This window comes from Engraulis encrasicolus, chromosome 24 (assembly GCF_034702125.1).
Source record: "Engraulis encrasicolus isolate BLACKSEA-1 chromosome 24, IST_EnEncr_1.0, whole genome shotgun sequence".
Classification (NCBI taxonomy): Eukaryota; Metazoa; Chordata; class Actinopteri; order Clupeiformes; family Engraulidae; genus Engraulis; species Engraulis encrasicolus.
The window spans coordinates 26,120,084-26,132,781 of NC_085880.1; the positions used below are offsets into that span (position 1 = coordinate 26,120,084).

At 46.3% G+C, this 12,698-nt stretch overlaps 1 protein-coding gene across 1 annotated transcript in view; it reads left to right on the top strand.

Moving 5' to 3' along the window:
• The window catches only part of fmn2a (formin 2a), a 75,200-nt gene that overhangs the window by 22,219 nt on the left and 40,283 nt on the right, over nt 1-12,698 (top strand). The window contains exons 5-6 of the mRNA XM_063191977.1: nt 2,936-3,933; nt 9,543-9,687. Of these exons, the coding sequence (XP_063048047.1) occupies nt 2,936-3,933; nt 9,543-9,687 (1,143 nt within the window). The remainder of the gene's footprint in view (nt 1-2,935; nt 3,934-9,542; nt 9,688-12,698) is intronic.

Consider the following 12,698-nt stretch of genomic DNA (forward strand, 5'->3'; position numbering starts at 1 on the left):
GAAAGTCCCTACTGCCTTCCTATGTAGAAGGCAAAAAAGGAAGCACCTACAATATATAGTATGTCCGTACCCTAGTACGTTTTCAACCAGGATGGCTTTCTATATCCGGTCATAGTATTTGAAGCATACAGGCTTTAGTATCCAGATATTGGAGCCTCTATGTTTGAAGTACACAAACGATGGTTACTTTGCTATCCCAGAAGTCAACGGGACTTTAACAGCTGTACGGCCGTTGGTCATTAGTGCCATCAGGGGCGGCCCCCCAGCGACCGATCCGATCCAAAGGCTATGTAAATGACGGCACTGTAGTGCGTCCGAATTGTGCTTACTATTGGATGCCTTTCTACATAGATGCTACTGGTCGGGCGCAGAGTGGTAGCTACTGGTAAGGAGGCACTTGCCTACCACAGTATTCGGATGTTGCCGATGTTTCTGGAGCAGCAGAAGCATTCAGTCATGGCTCCCATCCAATGTCTAAGTACATCTTTTGTACCTCGTCTGCTAGGTTATCAGACACATGGGTCCCTTTCAATATCTTCAATATCATCTCTTGTGATGTAAGGCAACATGCCATTGATGATCAAAGTTTATTCAATATCTTGTAAAAGCACATTTCAAACGTTATTTTCTCATTTGAAAAATGGGATGTTGAATGGGTAAAAGTGCCCCCAAAAATTATTGTGCTTAGGCCTAGGGGAAGTTTTCATGTTTTCTCTACATAGACGGGTGTCAGCGAAACACAAGTCCACAAAAGGAGAGAACGAGATCTCAGTTACTGAAAGGGACCCCACGTGTCTAATAACCCAGCAGACGATGTACTGTACTCACACTCAAGTGCACTTACTGAAATGTTTTTTAAGCAGGTGTCTTGTTTTTTTCATTTTCTGATCAAATTGATAATGCTTTGGTCTATAATGTTGAAACCCTCTCAAACAACCTTAAGTGTTAGACAGACAGACAGACAGACAGTGTGCACATGCACGAAAAGACACAACTGGTTTCCTATCCACTACGCGCCACAAAGCACAGCCTCTGTAGTGATGTGTTTTCTGGAAGTGCGTTATCAGCCCTCAGCTCAACCTCGAACCTGGAGGATCAGTTGGACGTAAAGACACAAACTAATGACTAAAATCTTAATTGTTATTCAGATTGAAAGGAATATAATGACATTGGGATCGTCACCAGGTAGCAGTGTCCTCACCAGCTCCAGTAGTGGCACAAGTGGCAGTGACAGAAGACTATTATCCTCTTCATGTCATTCTTTAAGGCGTTACATGGACTCAAAGTGAACACAGACCTCAGTGCCAGCAGCCTAACTGTATCCAGACCTGTGTGTGAAGTGTCTAATGTGTGTGCACATGCATAAATGTATGTCAGAAAGGCTGCTCACATATTGTGCGCCTCTCGACCCACATGTGTATGTACATGTGTGTATGTGTGTGCGTGTGTGTGCTCGTATGCGGCTCTGTCTTAACCATATGTGCAAATGTACATGATGTGTGCGCCTGTGTGTTTATGTATGTCCATGTAACTGTAGGCATGGGTTTTGTGTGTGTGTGTGTGTGTGTGTGTGTGTGTGTGTGTGTGTGTGTGTGTGTGTGTGTGTGTGTGTGTGTGTGTGTGTGTGTGTGTGTGTGTGTGTGTGTGTGTGTGTGTGTGTGTGTGCACATACGTCTGTGTGTGTGTGTGTGTCAGGATAAGTATGTGTCTGTACAACCACATGCGTGAATATATTTGTGTGTGTGTGTGTGTGTGTGTGTGTGTGTGTGTGTGTGTGTGTGTGTGTGTGTGTGTGTGTGTGTGTGTGTGTGTGTGTGTGTGTGTGTGTGTGTGTGTGTGTACTGTATGTGATAGCATGTGTGTATGTCTAGCCACATGTGCATTTTGTGCGTGTGTGTGTGTGTGTGTGTGTGTGTGTGTGTGTGTGTGTGTGTGTGTGTGTGTGTGTGTGTGTGTGTGTGTGTGTGTGTGTGTGTGTGTATGTGTATGTGTGTTTTGAACTCCTGGCTCTGGCCCGCTCTGCCTGTTTGCTTTTGAAGCCGTTTGAAGCTTTAATGGCGCGGGCCCGAACAGCCCTCCACGAGACTCTCTGGCTCGGCTCTCTGGAGCCCTGAGAGAGAGAGAGAGAGAGAGAGAGAGAGAGAGAGAGAGAGAGAGAGAGAGAGAGAGAGAAGAGAGAGAGAGAGAGAGAGAGAGAGAGAGAGAGAGAGAGAGAGAGAGGACGAAAGAGAGACAGTATGAGGAAGAGAGAGAGAAAAAAGGAAAGAGAGAGAGAGAGGGAGGGACAAGAGAGAGAATAAGAACGAGAGCGCCAGTCTAGACTTTTGGACTTCCGTGACCCCATCTCATCTGGGGTGTGCAACCCGAATCGTATCCCTCTGTTGTGTTTTTCCGCCTCTCTCTCTCTCTCTCTCTCTCTCTCTCTCTCTCTCTCTCTCTCTCTCTCTCTCTCTCTCTCTCTCACTGGATGTGGGCGAGAGAGAGAGAGGGTTTTTTTTGCCTCAATTTGGTTTGTCTTCATTCCCTCCCTCCCTTCTCGTCCGGGAAATGGTGGTGGAGTTCCCGATCAGGCAAAAGTGTTTTTATTTGCTTGCGGGTTGCCACATGCGTGCCTCGTTCCTGTTGGGGAGAAAATGAGTCCCCCTGTTCTCACTAACGTATTAAAAGGCAGCTTCCTTTGGGAGAAACGAGCTTCGTCTCGTTCTGTTCTCGACGACTTTTTCGTTTTTTTCTTTTTTTTTGCTATTAAACATCGTCTGGCATCTGGCATCTTATTGGCTTATGGTGGCTTTGCTGCTGAATCCTATTTAACGTTTTCCCAACATAATTGACTGCTGTACGGCATTTCCTGTGGAAGCTTTGTCTAAAAAAAATTGAAACACCATCATCTTTTTAAACGATTATTCTCTCTGTCTCTCTTTCCTTTCTGTATCAGCAGGATGAAGGGGCTCCTTCATCGGAAGCTTCCGGAAGTCTGGGAGCTGGCGGAGACTCCTCCGTGACCCAGCAGCTGGAGAGGACCATACAGGAGCTGCGCGATAAGATAGCGGAGTTGGAGCGTCAACAGGTGTCGCTGGAGAAGGGGATTTGTGTCAGGGAGCTAGAGGAGGAAGAGCGAGAGGAGGAGGAGGAGAGAGAAGTGAGAAAAGGAGGAGGAGGAGGAGGAGAAGGAGAGGATGTTCCAGACAAGCAGCTGTCGGGTGGCAGCTGCAGCCCGCAGCAGACTACCTGTAGGTCCAGCCAGACGTCCCCTACTGTGGAGGTGACAACGGCGGCCACGTCCCCCCTGTTCCCAGTGCCTTCTTCGTCAGTCAGGGGTGACTCCCAAGCACCCAGGTTCACCTGCAGGTGTCACCTGACTATACAGCCAGCTCCCTCCCCTTCATCATCGTCATCGTCATCGTCATCGCTATCGGGACTCCACTCTGGTCCTCCTGGACCCCCACCTCCTCCTCCTCCTCCACCTCCTCCTCTCCCTGGACAAACTTCATGTCCTCCTCCTCCCCCACCTCCTCCTCCTCCTCCTCCTCCAGGAGCTGGTCTCCCTGGTCTCCCCCCACCGCCACCGCCGCCTCCCCTGCCTGGCATGGCAGGACCACCACCCCCTCCACCCCTCCCTGGTATGGCTGGGCCTCCACCACCCCCTCCCTTACCTGGCATGGCAGGACCTCCTCCCCCACCTCCCCTCCCTGGTATGGGTGGACCTCCTCCCCCACCTCCCCTCCCTGGTATGGGTGGACCACCACCCCCACCTCCTCCCCCGGGCATGGCTGGCTGCATGCCCCCTCCGCCCTTACCCCCGGGGGGTTTCTCCATGATGATGATGATGGCTCCTGGAGTGGTCCAGGAGGCGGCGCCACTGAAGCGGGCCATTGAGCCGCCCCGGCCCATGAAGCCGCTCTACTGGACCAGGATCCAGCTCCACGCCAAAAAGTAATTATTTATTAATTACGTGACTCATTTGGGGTTTGGTTCACTCTCTCACATGCGTGTTTGTGACTATAGAACTTTTGTGTGTGTGTGTGTGTGTGTGCGTGTGTGCGTGCATTTCTTTCTCTCTCTCCCTCTATGGCACTCACTTCCTCTTTTTTCCACCTCCATCTCCCTCTCTCTTTCCTCTCTCTCTTTCTTCTCTTTCACTTTCTCTGTCTTTCTATTTGTGTGCTGGTGTGTGCCTCATGTTTTTCAGTGTTCCTGATTATGCAGGTCATATTAAGATGAATTCTTTCCTTAACAGGCCTTTAGTGATTTTAAATCTGAGTGCAGAAGTATTGAGTTCATGTCAACGTAGCGAACAGTACTGTGTGTGTGTGTGTGTGTGTGTGTGTGTGTGTGTGTGTGTGTGTGTGTGTGTGTGTGTGTGTGTGTGTGTGTGTGTGTGTGTGTGTGTGTGTGTGTGTGTGTCTACATGCATGCTTGCCTGCAAATGTTTGTCTATGTCTCCATGATCTATGATGCATAAGCATGTGCTTATTTGGCGCACACACGCACACACCGTACACTGAACGAGCTGTCTGGGGCTGCGTGGAGTTCACTTAATGCCAATTCCTCTACCAAGCGTGGAGGAGCACGTGAAAGGGCCCATCACTCACTCACACGAGAGACAGCGCAGCTTTGCGCTCGCGCTGCACTGTAAATCAAGTCATCCACTAAGCAAACAGGAGTGGTATAAATGGCAATATAAATACAAATTTCCAATAACAGATCTCCAAATATTTTCTCCAGGCACAGAGGGCCCCCAGTTTTGGTAAGGGGCTGGGGCTCTCCGATAAACAGACTAATAAGTAAATTACCCAGCTCCCAGAAGCCCCGGAGGCAAGAGAGGTACCATGGGTTTGCTGTTAGCCGATAAGGATCAGCAGTCATAGGCCTCTGAGAGAGAGAGAGAGAGAGAGAGAGAGAGAGAGAGAGAGAGCGAGAGAGCGAGAGAGAGAGATTGCTCCCGCGCAGACAGTCAGCCAGGCAAGGCAAGACGAAGCGCCGAGTGAATCGCAGTGTAAAACGAGGGGAAGATGTCAGGCGCGGTGTGGTCAACCACTCGCAGAGTGGGAACAGATGCCGGCAGAGTCAGACTCTCAAGACGCTCACTGGAGGAAGCTGTGCATTAATATTGCTCTCCCGTTACCCATTGGAAAAAGATGTATACCAAAACTTACATGGATATATAAATCGTATAACATCGTACAGAGGAAATGGGCAACTTTTAGTGCCATATAAGTCAAGACTCATGTACCATGTTCAATGCACAACGTTTATATGTTGCAGTTTGTAAGTCAAGTCAAGTCAAGTCAAGTCAAGTTTATTGTCAATTTCTTTACATGCACTGGTCATACAAAGAATTTGAAATTGCGTTTCTTGCTCTCCCATGCAGACATAGACTAATCTAGGTAAGGACATAGACAGTATAGACATAGACAGTACTCATACATGGACATAGACAGTATGGACGTAGACATTGCTCATACAGACATTTAAAGTGCAAGACTGGACAACAGAAGACTTGTAGAGAACATACATTAAGAGGAGGTATTTTGTTGTGCTTTTTCTAAAAGTCCTTTATAGCGTTCTGACATAGTAATAGTAGCATTTGAAGAAAATAAATAATTAAAAAAGGTTTTATTAAATACACCAGCAGCAGTATGTGTGTGTGTGTGTGTGTTTGTATGTGTTTTGTGTGGCGAGTGTGGGGAGTCTGCTGATGTGTGTGTGTGTGTGTGTGTGTGTGTGTGTGTGTGTGTGTGTGTGTGTGTGTGTGTGTGTGTGTTTAGTGCAGGTAGAAAGTGCGGTGTGCGTCTGTGTGTGTGTACCTGTGTGTGTGTGTGTGTGTGTGTATGTGTGTGAGTATGAGTTGTGTGTCAGTGTGTTTATGTTTGGGTTTTGTGCAGAAAGTGCAGTGTGCTTGTGTGGTGTGTGTGTGTGTGTGTGTGTGTGTGTGTGTGTGTGTGTGTGTGTGTGTGTGTGTGTGTGTGTGTGTGTGTGTGTGTGTGTGTGTGTGTGTGCATGTTTTGAGTTAGTGCATGTTGAAAGTTCAGTCACAGATGTAGTAGTGCAGGTGGAATGTTCAGTCGCAGATATGGTGGTGGGGATGAGGGGGGGGAGCGTTGTCAGTGGCCTGGCTGGCTAGAGGCTGACAGTGAAGGGAGAGTGGGTTGAGTGTTCAGTATCTTGATTGCTTGATGCATCGTGCTGCTTGCAAGCCTGGTGGTACGGGAACGGAGGCGCCTGTACCTCTTTCCAGAGGGCAGGAGGCTGAACAGTTTGTGTGCAGGGTGGCTTGTGTCTTTGATGATCATCAGTGCTTTTCGGGTGAGGCGTGCGGTGTAAATGTCCTGCAGGGAGGGGAGTGGTACTCCAATGATCTTCTTCGCTGTGCTCACAACACGCTGGAGTGTCTTCCTGTTTTTCTCCGTGCAGCTTCCTCCCCACACTGTGATGCAGCTGGACACGACGCTCTCTCTATGGTTCCTCTGTAGAATGTTGTCATGATGGAGGGTGTAGCACTTGCCTTCTTTAGTTTGCGCAAGAAGTAGAGACTCTGATGGGCCTTCTTCGCCAGTGATGTAGTGTTGGTGGTCCAAGAGAGGTCGTCGCTGATGTGCACTCCAAGGAACTTGGTGCTGCTCACTCTCTCCACAGCATCACCGTCGATGGTCAGTGGTGGCAGTTGTTTTTGGACCCTCTGAAAGTTGACAACAATCTCCTTGGTCTTGTTGACATTCAGCAGGAGGTTGTTGTCTTTGCACCATCTGGCCAGCAGGTCTACTTCTTCTCTGTATGGAGTCTCATTGCCCTTGGTGATGAGGCCCACCAGTGTTGTATCATCCGCAAACTTCACTAGATGGTTAGTGCTGTGGGTCGTTGTGCAGTCATGTGTCAGCAGCGTGAACAGCAGGGGCTGAGAACACAACCTTGCGGAGCCCCCGTGCTCAGGGTCAGGGTGCTTGAGGTGTTATTCCCTACCCGTACTGCTTGTGGTCTCTGCATCAGGAAGTCCAGCAGCCAGTTGCAGAGGGAGGTGCTGAAACCTAGTTTGTCCAGTTTTCTGATGAGTAGTTGTGGTATTATGGTATTGAATGCTGAACTGAAGTCAATGAACAGCATTCTCACATATGAGTCTTTATTGTCCAAGTGGGTGAGGGCTGGATGGAGGGCAGAGCAGATTGCATCCTCCGTGGGTCGCTTGGCTCGGTATGCGAACTGGTAGGGGTCCAGGGTGGGGGGTAGGGTGGCTTTGATGTGTGACAGGACTAGCCGTTCGAAGCACTTCATGATTATGGGCGTCAGTGCTACAGGACGGTAGTCATTGAAGCATGATGGTGATGATTTCTTCGGCACGGGTATGATGGTAGCAGCTTTGAAAAGTGATGGGATGACTGCTTGCTCCAGAGAGATGTTAAAGATGTCTGTGAAGACATCCTTCAGCTCTTCTGCACAATCCTTCAACACTCGGCCAGGTATGTTGTCTGGGCCAGCTGCTTTGCGTGGGTTGATGGTGGCCAGTGTCCTCTTCACACTGGCAGAGGACAGGTACAGGGGTTGATCATGGGGGGGAGGGGGAGTTTTCTGTGGATGAGTGTCATTTTGTGCTTCAAAACGGGCAAAGAAACTGTTCAGGTCATTTAGCAGAGAGGTGTTGTTGTCACAGCTTCGTGGTGCGGGCTTGTAATGTGTATGTGTGCCTTCTACGTGAGGAACATGAGGATTAGGTCACCTTTAGTATGTGCCGTACAAGAATTGGATTTTCCATATATGACTCCTTTTTTAAGTGATTGTTTTATTTACCCACCTATGGGTGGTCATTTAAAAGAACACCCCTGCAGTGATCTTTAAAATGGCAATGATGACAATTCCTTTTCTTCTTGATTATTATTATATACCTACTGTATATTTGGATCAATGACATCAGTCATCAACATTGATCAACAATTCATCAACAATGAATCAGTGACGCCACTTTTTTGTGTTCCTTTGATTTTCTACAGTAGAAAAGGGCTCAAATTTGAAAAAACTTTGAAACTTTGAAAAAAGTCTAATTTATTGTACTTTCATGAATGTTGAGAATACTGAGAGTATAATGGTGAAAATGTCAATGTGTCAGCACAATAAAATGAGGAGAAATTCTTAATAGAACAGTATGATGACTAGGGGTGTCAACAATGATCGATCCGGCGATCTAATCCAATGCTGGGCATGGACCATCCAGAATCGATCCGGCAAGTTCCAGAATCGATTTTTTTTAGTTTCAATTACTTCCATGGATATTTCGGGAGCAAATGAATGTTAAATTAAATAAAAGCACTTCAAAACATTGCAAGACTGATATAGACTGATACAGACAACAGCCAATAAATTGTTGCTCAGTATCTGACTACTTGTATTGCCTCATCATGACTGATTAAACATTTGCTTTGCTTTCATTAGAAATGTAATGCATTGCAATGCATTGTAGAATTGAATTGGATCGGATCGCATAGAATCGAATCGAATCGCCACCTCCCGAATCGTGATCGAATCGGATCGTGAGGGCAGTGCCGATCCACACCACTAATGATGACCTAGTTTGGTATAATCCTGCTTTTGTATAGTTTAACATCAAAGAAGGAAATGGTACATCATTTTTTATAAACAATGTATTATTTCTAACGTGGGGAATTGTCTTGTCAAGTCGACTTCTAAATTGTCAATGTGGCATAACACACCTTTGAGCAGACATTTTGTTCATTTGCGTAATAATTCCATGTGCCAGAAAATACATTAACACAGTAGAACCCCTGTTTAATGTAGGTGTTACATGACAAGCTTAGCAACTGTACTGTAAACCAGATCATTTGACATTTTAAAAGTATAGTCAAGTGTGGTATTGTCGCATGTCAAATGTTATAACAAGAACCCTATAAAAATTGACAACGCATGAAAGACACAGAAATACAAAATATACATTTTAGCAAACCTGATGGAAGCATTTAGAATATAACCAATTCAATATCTCATTGTGGAATGTGGAAACCCTTATTTGTCGCTGACACATTTGCAATTTTTCCTTCAATGTCACATGCAGGTTTCCTTTCGTTAGCTGATTTAGACAGCCTTGTGTGTTTATAATGGTTGAAGATAGGATGGGAGGTTTGCAGTAGGACAATTTGGGTTGAGGATTGAATAACCTCTAGTCTCCCTTTGTCAACTTCACCGGAGGTGAGGATATCTTGCGTCATCCACCCTCACAGTGCTCTGATGGGACTGTGCTCCCTTTACATAATTCACTATCTCTATGGAGGTGTATAACAAATTGAGTAAAGACAAAAAAGTTAGAGAATGGAAAAGAGTTTGGCTCCATGCATGGTTACATCAAAACATGTGTGATGTAGCTTTGTGATCATTGTAATTATAAAGGTGCACCAGATCATTGTGTTGAGCACTGTAAGGATCCGTCACCTGACTGGTTTAAATAAACACAACAAGGTGTGTATATATAAGGTGACTCATTTAAGGGAAAAGTGATGGAGATTTTGAAAATAAACACTGTGTCTCTTCTGTATCCTCAGGGAAACTAGTGGAGCGCTTGTGTGGGAGAAAATCGAAGAACCATCTGTAAACTTTGAGGAGTTTGTTGAACTTTTTGCGAAAAGTGCCGTCAAAGAGAAAAAGAAGCCCATATCCGACACCATCACCAAGTCCAAGGCCAAGCAGGTAAACGTTTCGATGTTTAGCCAATCAGTTTGCTGTAAGCAACTTAAAGACGTCTTATTTTAGCTCAAAGATGTTTTTTTTTTACTCCTCATTATTTTTTGATTATTTCATCAATTCTGGTCGATGCAGAGGGAGTGCTGGTGGATATGTGGAGTCCCAATTTTCCCCACCCACACCTCACTTCTTTTCATTTTCCACTCTGTTCATAAACGGTGTCCCACCTTCACTACAATTTAAGGGGAAGTTGAAAGGGATTTTTTTTTAAACACTTTCCCTCCCCGTTCTTGAAAGTACTGGGACACACTGCATTGTACCCACAAAAGCCATTGTTGCGCCCAGAAACATCTAACACTAACGACCCGTCCTCTGTCAAGTGGTGAAGGCAGCGGTCTAGATAAATGTAGGCCTATAGCTTTCCCATTACATCAACCAGAACTGACAAAGCCCTGTGGAAATGATCTGACACGTTGAGTGTGTAATAGTTATAATAATAGTTAGTGTGTGCACACAAAGGATATTTTACTAATCAAATTAATATACAAACTAATGTTATTGACAATACTGCTTTACAGGAGGAAGGCTAAATTGAGATAAAGAGAGTTTCAGTCAAGTTCATCTTGGTGGTCTGCTTAAGGGGGTGCAGGGAATGTTTGTACCTGAAAGAAGAAAGCCATGCGTTATCACCTTATGGATAACGACTACAGTACGCACACTCACATACAGTCACAGACGCTCCCACAGATCCACAGGGACGTTAATAGCTTTAGCCGGGCCCAGGACAAAATATCTTATAGGGACGCGCACTCGCACACAGTTTGTGAACAGGCCCCAGGCCCCAGGCCCCCGCCCTTGGGTAAGGGTCAAGGTAACTTGCTCCAGTGGTGGCACTAGCCTTTGCTGTCTTAGGCTCCTTGGGGAAAAAGTCAGGTTGACCTTCCCAATTGGTGTTAATAACCGGGCGGGCCTAGGTAACTTAGGTAAGGGTCAACACACACACGCATACTGACACACATAAAACAGGCCCCTGAGACAAACTGATATACACTCACATGCTTATACTCACATGGATACATATATCAGGTACACACATAAGCTCTCACTCATACACATATCATACAAGCACATACAGGCTTTGGAATAAAAGGCTCAGACCTATTAAAACATGTATGCCCAGCCACAAAGTAGCAGACACTTACACTTACACTTACACCCACACCTATATGAACACAGACAAGACAAACACGTTACCAGTAATTAGATACGAGTATACGCATGCAAAGCACATATGCTCATAAACACACATCTACAGAAGGTAGGGTATAGCAGAAACCTCATATTCTCTCAGTAAACTTCTCCGTAGAAAAAAACATATGCATAAGTCTAGCCACGAAATAGTACAACACGCACACACACACACCCACACCTAAGTGATACACCATGGTGAAACTATGTTAATTGGGACATATCAAAGGAATAAGAAGATATCAAAGGAATAAGAAGAGGGGAGTGTAAGATGCTTCTAAGTGATGCACCTTGATGAAAACTATGGTAGCAATTTAATTGGAACACATCAAAAAGAATAAGTGTAAGATGCTTGGCTTTCGTGAGATGTTTGTGGTCCACCTCAGCTTAGGTCATACATTCCAGAACCATGAGGTTCGTGATTGACAAGACAATGGCTAACCAATATTCATGAGAAAAAAAGGCGTACGCACCAAACCAAAATTAAGCTGTTTCCTGGGACTCGTTGAAAAAAGCTCTTTTCGTTGCTGTCTGGCTACATGCAGTGAGTTCTGTTTGTAGGCCTGATACCCAGGACTTAGCGTTTAGTGAAGATTTAGCACAATAGTGTTGACCTGTATCCTGATGTCTCTGAACCAAGTCAAGAGAATTACGTTTTCATCATCAACGTCACCGTGAGTGCTGCCTTATTGCAATTCGACTCTGAACTTTAATTGCGCCTCATCCCCTGGGGGAAGAAGAGGTGATGACCACCAAAAAACCACGACAGCTCCTTGGATGAGGAGTGAAACATCTTCAAGGCCAAAGAAGTGCAGTTGCTAACAGCTGCTCTCTTTGCATAACATGACCTGGATGAGAGAATGAAAATCCTCACAAGACACACTTTCAACGTTCCACTCCGTCCCTAAAAACACAACACTAACTCTCTTAACAGGCCAAAGTTGGGGAGAACAAAAGCTAACCACAACACGGTAGTTGGCGCATCACTGGGATGTTTCTCATCATACTTTCATCTCATTCGCTTCCCTATTGTGCGGAACAAAGTCCCTCGACTGTCCTCTAGCAGTCTGTCTACTCTGACACACTGACTTGTGTGGTCATGACATCAACTCCATGAGATACTTCCGTGAAAAAGTTTCCTTGACTAATTCCCGTAGTATTTGGCTCACATTTGTTGATCCCGACAGTTATGTTATTTATTTTTTTGTTTGGCTCGCCGGTGTGTGACCGTGATTCACTCAGTCAGTCACTCACTCAGACACCGACCATCCGCACTCCCCAAGGCGGCGAGCCAGTCAGCAGTGGCTGTGGCTACCTTTGAAGCCTGGTTGCAGATCAGCCAGCGCTCAGACAGGAGGAGACGAGGGCAGGAGGCTGGGTAGGGGTGGGGGAGCTAGACGCAAACTGGAAATGGAGGCTCTTACTGATGTGGTGGATGGAACTGCCGATTGCGGATTTGTGGGTTGGGTGGGGTGGGTAAGCGGGTCGGCGGGTGCTTTCTTGTTGGCGGGCTGGAGCTTAACCATGGGGACCAGGATTGGTTTGTCTCCTGTGGAGAAGCGACGCGGCTTGGGGTCCGGATGATTGGGGTGAGATGTTTTTGGGGTGATAGAAGGGAATTCTGGGGGGGGTGTTGTGTGGTGGAAATTAAGTGCTGGTGGTGGTGGGGGGGCATCATCAAGTGGTCTCTGCATGTGCAAGAAAACACAGAAAAGGCACCATTATGTGGCTGTGTTTTTGTGTGCGGCTGTTCCCTTCTCTCCCTTGCA